This window comes from Ursus arctos, unplaced genomic scaffold, assembly GCF_023065955.2.
Source record: "Ursus arctos isolate Adak ecotype North America unplaced genomic scaffold, UrsArc2.0 scaffold_16, whole genome shotgun sequence".
In the NCBI taxonomy this organism is placed as follows: Eukaryota; Metazoa; Chordata; class Mammalia; order Carnivora; family Ursidae; genus Ursus; species Ursus arctos.
The window spans coordinates 58,665,100-58,672,862 of NW_026622830.1; the positions used below are offsets into that span (position 1 = coordinate 58,665,100).

A 7,763-nucleotide genomic window follows, 5' to 3' on the forward strand; every position below is an offset into this window, starting at 1 on the left:
CGTCCTCAGCCATCCCACTGCCAGTATCTCCCTAGGTTCAGGAGAGTATTAATTTGCTTTCTGAAAGGATGAGTTACATCGACTTGGCCAAACCAAGAAAAAATACTTTCCACTTGATTGTAGCACAACAGTGTTCAAAAATGTTTAGTTTGGATTCTAATAGCTGTGTTTGTTCTCTTTGTATCCAGTATCTTTGGTCCTTTCCTTGGTTCATTAGGAAAAAGTGGCCAAGTACAGGTTGAATAAGCTAGTACTCTTCTCCAGTTGCTGTTGAGAGGTACAATTTGGACGTATTAATTTTTTTTTAATTTTTACCTTAACCAGTACTGACATGGTAGTAAGAAAGATTCATGGAGTTGGCATTTTGATCTTTTTTAAAAAAGAAAATGAGCGGAGAATATAATATATGAAGACTCCTCACTTTTACTTGGGAGTATGCAAAGTTTCCAATTCACATCAAGAAACCAAATACCTTGAGTGAAAGATCTGTCTTGCAGCAGATCGTCTATGCCATACGTCTTCCAAAAACATGGCCGCGAGGGGCAGCTGGGTGGCTCAGTCGGTTAAGCCTCCGACTCTTGATCTCTCAGCTCAGGTCTTGATCTCAGTCAGGGTAGTAAAAAAATAAAATGGCCACTAAAATTATACTACCACTGCTAGAGTTGGTTAGTCAAAAAGTTCTTTGTTTTCCTTTTTCCCACTTGAAAGCTAGGAAAGTCTTCACAATTGCTGTTATCATCTGTTACCAATTATTACAGTGCTTATTTAGTAATTCTTTCTAGAAAAGTAGGCCCTGACACCTTTTTAATCTTGCACAAGATAATCTTAGAGGCTGTCAATATTTAAATTCACCCACTTGACTTTTGAGCATGTTTATTTTAATTTCTTCAGTCCGTTTGTGCATCTATTTTAAGATGTTGTGTTGATAGATTTCATTCCCAGGTGAGCCAGAGAATTCTGTTTGTTCCCAGATCCTTTGAATTTGTACTGCTGAACACAAGGGAGACTTAAGAAGGCATAGGATCTAGGTAGATGGTACCCATCCACCTTCATCACCAGACTGACAACTCAGTCTCCTAAACTGAAGGGTCACTGGTGTCGTCTGTGTCAGTAGTAACACAGTGGTAACTTTACTGTAGTGCCCCTAAGCAGTCACTAACGACTACGTAACAGGCCACATCTGTGCGTCTCACCATTTTCTACTGAAACATCCCTGACAGGAATGGACAGTGAACTTGTACCCCAAAGGTCTGAGGTAGAGTGTAGAGCTGTTGGCTGGTCATCTAAGTTTTTTTAAATCTGTTTTTATCTCAAGAATTCACATAGGTTTTATATCCTACTGCCTAATATCGTTCTCCTAGTCAAGGTATATGCACCTGGAAGCTCTGTACTGTTGACCATGTGGCCGTGCCGGTTTCCTGCCTCCCTACAGCTACTAGAGATCTGCGCCCGTGTTGGGTGGTGCTGGCCGTGCTTCCTACCTGCAAAGTTCATGTGCTGGGAGATTCCACAGCAATCAGATGGTTTTTCCCAGCCACTGTCTGACCACTGCTCCTCTTCCTCTCCCCATCCCCGACCCCAAAATTTCTCACCCAGAAGCAGTGATCCTATCTTACTGTTTTCCCCTTTTCTTTTGAGGTAATGTAAAAAGAAGTCTTCAGAAAGTTTTCTGATTCATAAATTTTCTATAGTTGCACTATTAATTTGTATTAATAATTTTTTTCTAGGAAAGGTCTTTCAAGTGTGTCAGGTGATTCTAAGAGAAGCATTTTAAAGAATCTTGAGTATGTGTTGGTACCACTTGCCTTAGTTGAAATGACTCCAAGGTGATTGTTTAGTAGAGGGAAATTAATATCATTATCTTTAAGAAAAATTTGTTCAGATTTATGTGTTTAGTTACATTTATATGTTTACTGTAAAATTTGTTGATTTCAAGGTATTTTTGACCAATGCAGCAAACGTCTTTTTGTTGGAACCATGTCCTGAAGTTCCCATGCTCTTAAGAGAACAAGCTGATGCCTGTAAAGCTGTTTTGATTATTCGTAGGCGCATGATAATGGAGCTTACAATGAATAAAAAGACATGGTAAGTTTATTTCAAATTCATTAATTCTGTAAAACATGTTTCTGTTTTTCAACATAATAATTAGAACGTCAAAGCCTCCACTTACTGATGGCTTTACAAAGTGAACAGTAAGATGATAATCAATCTTCTGTAACAGTTTCTGTGAATTATGAAGAAGGTAAGTATCCAGCACTTTGATAGTTTATTTTTATTATTGGCTTTAAAAATGTTACTGAATGAAAAGTAGTCATATTACTTAATAGTAGATTTTTCCATTTTAAATTGTCATCAGACTGCTTTGTGGAAAAGCAATGCAACTGGTGTTTTCTATCCTTCTTCATAAGCCCAGGAGCGGTTGTTAATTGCTCTGAAATGCTGTTAACTGATTTTTATTGCTTCCAATTTGAAGCTTTGAATTCACTTTGGTAAACCAATTATCTGAAATGACAGACTGTCAGAATGACCGAATAATAGTACCGTCAAACATATAGTGGCGTCATGAAAATGTGCTTATGCGAAATGTTTTCGTTTTTCTCCTTTGTTTTTGTTTGGTGTCTCTGTATTTATAATACCCCGAAAGTACACAGTGCTGTGGGTTTTTCCCACGCCCCCGTCCCATGATGAGCGCATCACTCCAGCTTAGGAGGTGCTTTCAGACGTTGTCAGCAACAGAGACCTCAGAGCCACTCTGTAACCCTCTTTCTTCATGCCCCTCAGTTCTAGTTGTAAAATGCCTCTCCAGCCCGTCCTTTACGTGTTCCTCCCACCCATCGCTGCCCTGGGGCGGCCTGGCTGGGTCAGCCCTGCTGTCAGTGGGCTTTGGCCTCTGTGCTCAGTGCTCAGGGCTGCTGCAAACCAGCTCTGGTGGCCGCTTCCCTCCTGGAAGTCCTCAGTGGGGCCCCGTTACCACACCTGTGTTCTGGATGCTTTTTCTTTTCTTTTTTTTTTTTTTTTAGTTTTAGTTTTATATATTTATTTAACACAGATAGAGACAGCCAGCGAGAGAGGGAACACAAGCAGGGGGAGTGGGAGAGGAAGAAGCAGGCTCACAATGGAGGAGCCCGATGCGGGGCTCGATCCCATAATGCTGGGATCACGCCCTGAGCTGAAGGCAGACGCCTAACCGCTGTGCCACCCAGGTGTCCCCTGGATGCTTTTTCTGGATGTCCTTGAGTCAGCACTAAAGGGAAAGCTCTGTGTGCACCTGGTGGAAAGCATAGAAATGAGGCAGGACTGACCTGGCAGGGGCCCCTAGGGCTGTGGAGTCCAGCCTTTTCCTTTCTCCCATGAAGGGAGGGTGGGCCCAAAGGAATCCCATCAGGTAGCAAGTTCACTGGTACAGAAACCACAGGAATCAAAATGATTATTTTAGGATGTAAATTCCAGGGGCGCCTGGGCGGATCAGTCGTTGGGCATCTGCCTTCGGCTCAGGGCGTGATCCCGGTGTTCAGGGATCAAGCCCCGCATCAGGCTCCTCTGATGGGAGCCTGCTTCTTCCTCTTCCACTCCCCCTGCTTGTGTTCCCTCTCTCGCTGGCTGTCTCTCTCTCTGTCAAATAAATAAATAAAATCTTTAAAAAAAAAAAAAAAAGAAGTAGAATAGTTGTTATACCGAGAGTTTTGTCTTCTCCCAAGTTACAGCCAGGACTAGCTGCAGACACCAGGGGATTTTGAACCAGTAGTTTTGTTCATGATAATAGCTGATTTCTCCGTAGCTCAGATCCTGATTACAGTTGATCAAATAAATTTTGAGACGCTAAAAGAAAATCAAGATCAAGTGCTTTTTATTTTAAAGTTCATTTTATTCCTAGTAATTTAAAATATTTTGTTAAAACTCATTCTTCTTCCAAATGAGGGTGATTCAGTTCTCTTGTTGGCTTGTTGGTTTTAGACACTCATGGTGGCGTGGATCCGAGCAAACCTGTGTGTGTACATTTCTCAAGAGCTCTGGGATGACTTCCTTGGTGTGCTGTCCTCCCTCACGGAATGGGAAGAACTCATAAACGAGTGGGCCAACGTCATGGACTCCTAGACAGCAGTGCTGGCGAGAACTGTTACGGAGTTGAGATGACAAACCTACCTCTAGACAAACTAAGTGAACAAAAGTAAAAGAAGCAGCGAGACAAAGGTACTTCTACTCTTACAGAGAAATACCAGATGTCTGAGATGGAGGCGGAGTGTGTCTATACATATAGGCAATTAATGCATGGAATTTTGGAATAAACCATACAGGCCGTGTCTTTTTAATGGTGGTGTCGGATGGTGTTTCATAGCACTCTGTCCTCGTAGTAAGGATGATGAATTTATGAAGGGGCTGTGGAGGAAGAAAGAAGATGAAGGGGAGTAGCAGTAGTAGCAACAGGAATAATAATAATGGCTCGTGCTTGTATGTATTCTCTCTCTTCGCCCTCTTGGTAACTTCTGAGTTACTATCCAGGTATCACAGACAGAAACTGAAGTACAGAGAGTCCATGGTGATGGGCTCACTCAAGGTACCTAGCTGAGAAGTGGGAAAGCCAGAAATTGAAGCTGGGAAAGTCCAGCTCCGGGCACCACACTAGAAAGACGTATTCCAGTGCCTGCTTAGGCAAGGTAGAAAAATTCTGAGTGTTTCAGATGGGAGTCATTTTGGCTTTTTTTGTTTCTAGATAAAAGTTGTTTTGAGACCTCGAGTCAGATCAAGGTGGAAAACATCCATGGTGGTTTCTACTGGGGACAACAATTTGTCTTCATTACTGTTTTAAGGCTGTGACACAGTCTTGGGATTAATTCCCTTGTACTCCAATTTATTGTGTAAAGATTTTGAGGCAGTTCATAGAAGTACCTATAATACAATAGATAAAATGGGTAAGGACACTGGGGCAAATTTAAAGGGAGCGGAGTTGCCGGAGTGGTTAAGATGCCAGAATGCATGCCAGAGAGCCCCCTATTCTTGCTAGGGAGGGAGAAGGGGAGCAAGCTTAGATGTGACTCTGATCTTCACAGGGTTACAGCAGAGGATCACAGATTACAAATGGGGAACATCGACAGCTTAGGTGATACATAGCTTTTCTTGGTCCTAAAACTTGGGAGGAGTTTCTTCTCCCAAGATGCATAAAGTATACATTGCTTGCTTTGGGTAGACTATAGCCTCAACAATAGCCTTATTATAGACTGTATCAGCTTTTCCTGTGTGACAGATCACCCCAAAACATAGTGACTTAAAGGAACAGCCAGTTGTTTAAATCATGATTTTATGAGTTGGCAGTTTGGGTTGGACACAGTTGGGAGTTCTGCTGGATTCCCTTCTGTGTTTGTAGTCAGCTAGGCTGTCAAATAATCAGCCAGGCAGCTCTAGGGTTGGCCAGCTGTCAGCTGGGGCAGTGATGGGGGGACTTGGCCACATACCTTTTATTGCCCAGCAGGCCAGCTCAGGCTTTTTTGGTGAGGTTTTAGGTTTCCAGGAGCAGCAACAGGGCAAGCCCAGATTTTCCAACGCATTTCAAATCTCTGCTTGCTCATTTTGCTAGCAAAGCAAGTCATGTGATGAAGCCCAGGGTCATTGTGGGAGAGGCCCACAGAGGATGTGGATGTGGGGAGGTGTGAACCAATTATGGTGATTACTTAACCATATAAACATGTCATTAATGGGACTGATTCTTATAATATCTTCGCTGCAGTCTGTGAGTGGCTGTATTTATTTATAGGAAGGTAAACAATCTGAAAAACAGTTTATGGAATGATACAGAATGAATTCAATTATGTAATTAATGCCTTTGGCAAATATTTCTGATTGATCTATCATCTTGCTTATGAGGAGATAATGCTAAGTGAAATAAGTCAAGCAGAGAAAGACAATTATCATATGATTTCTCTCATCTATGGAACATAAGAACTAGGATGATCAGTAGGGGAAGAAAGGGATAAAGAAAGGGGGGTGATCAGAAGGGGGAATGAAGCATGAGAGACTATGGACTCTGAGAAACAAACTGAGGGCTACAGAGGGGAGGGGAGTGGGGGAATGGGATGGGCTGGTGATGGGTAGTAAGGAGGGCACGTATTGCATGGTGCACTGGGTGTTATGCGCAACTAATGAATCATCGAACTTTGCATCAAACACCAGGGATGTGCTGTATGGTGACTAACATAATATATTTTTTTAAAAAATTTTTTAAATTAAAAATAAAAATAAATTCAAATGTTCATTATAAAAATACTTGCCTTCTAAGCACTGGATTTGTGGAAACAAAATATACTCTCAGGAACCTGGGTGTGAAAACCACCCATAGGTGGCAGCCACCAGCACATTACCTGTGCAGAAATCTCTGTCTTGGTCTCTTATCTCCTGTATTTCTCTTGGATCCTTGACCACTCATTTGAAATACTTGACCAGAGCTCTAGGAGAGGAAAGCAGAGAAGTGATACCTAATTTTGCAACAAGAGAAGCTGCCGATTATATACAGTTGGATTTATGAAATCTGCTGAGTAACACAGGCTATGCAATGAATGATAAGGAAGTCAGCCTTTAGATTATTTTTCTTTTCTTATCCTTTATCAGGCTGTGTTCTATTCTCCGAAAGGAGCCACCGTGGGGAGATCCTGTTCTCTCAGCTGGCGGAGCCACCCGGATGTGGCCGAGCCAGTGCTATCGAGGAGCGCCACCACATCTGGGGCACGGGGAGCTGAGAAAGCAAGAAATATTGTTCGCCAGGATACAACTGGTAAACGTTTATTTAAGTGCTTCTGTGAGGTCCAGTTGCTATCTAAGATGGATTTATAGGAATAAAATGTTTTAAAAGCTTTAAAATTCGACTCAGAACATAAATACATGGCCTTTTATTAAGTAGGATGTTTCCGTATCTTTTAATTGTCTCTTCTGTTCTCTTCAAATCTGTTTTTGATACTTATTTCTGAATCATTCATTGTGAAAAAGAACTTGAGCTGTCACTACTGAGTGAGATATATGTTCAAAAGAGAGAAAATAGATATTTTGTTAGAAGCCTAAAACAAATAGATTCTCAGTAATCGCACAGCTGCATCATGTTGTTGAGCAGCGTGAATCTTAGTGTGGCGCTGTTCCAACACAGAAAAAGAGAATAATGCACATAGTTTGCAGGACTGGAGGGGGATATTGAAGTGCCTTGCTTCTGTTGGGAAGTGGAGCTTTACATGCCTGGGGCTGTTGTCCTTCTACCCTGTTCCCTCAGTGAAAAACAATGGAATGAAATCCACGGTCTCCACCCAGGCTCAGGCCAGATTCTCAGCTCCCTGAGGTCCAGCTCTGACCTGTGACCCCTACGTAGGACATAAGTCTTGCATGGGAAATGGCTGGGTGAACCAAGGTCCGCCTGTTCTCTAGGAGCTGTTCAAGAAGCTGCTGCCCCATTAGTGCCTGGGCTCCATCTGGTCCAAGCGCAACAAGCCTGGCAGTGAGCACCTGGCACCCACAGTCCGGGCCACTGTCGCCCAGTTCAACGGTGTGGCCAAGTATGTCATCACCACCTGCCTTGGCAACCCAAGCATGACAGCCCGGGATAGGGCCATGGTGGTGGAGCACTGGATCAAGGTGGCCAAGGTATGCAATGGGAAGCCCAGCCGAGGTGCTCTCCTGAGTCTCGGGCACTGCTCTTCCCTTGATCAGGTCTCAGGGTGGAAGGCCCTGGTCTTTGCCCTAGGACTGTGCAGTCCCTAGGCTCTTTGGTCCAGGGGCATGCTGACCTC

The 7,763-nt window shown here is 43.0% G+C and overlaps 1 protein-coding gene across 3 annotated transcripts in view; it reads left to right on the top strand.

The window, feature by feature from the left end:
• LOC125282099 (focal adhesion kinase 1-like) overlaps positions 1-4,154 on the top strand; it is a 91,402-nt gene extending 87,248 nt beyond the window's left edge. For all 3 annotated transcript variants that reach the window (XM_057312989.1, XM_057312987.1, XM_057312988.1), the window contains 2 exons: positions 1,937-2,085; positions 3,955-4,154. In XM_057312989.1, coding sequence (XP_057168972.1) covers positions 1,937-2,085; position 3,955 — 150 coding nt within the window. In that variant the 3' untranslated portion in view covers positions 3,956-4,154. The remainder of the gene's footprint in view (positions 1-1,936; positions 2,086-3,954) is intronic.
• The last annotated feature ends 3,609 nt before the right edge of the window (positions 4,155-7,763 follow it).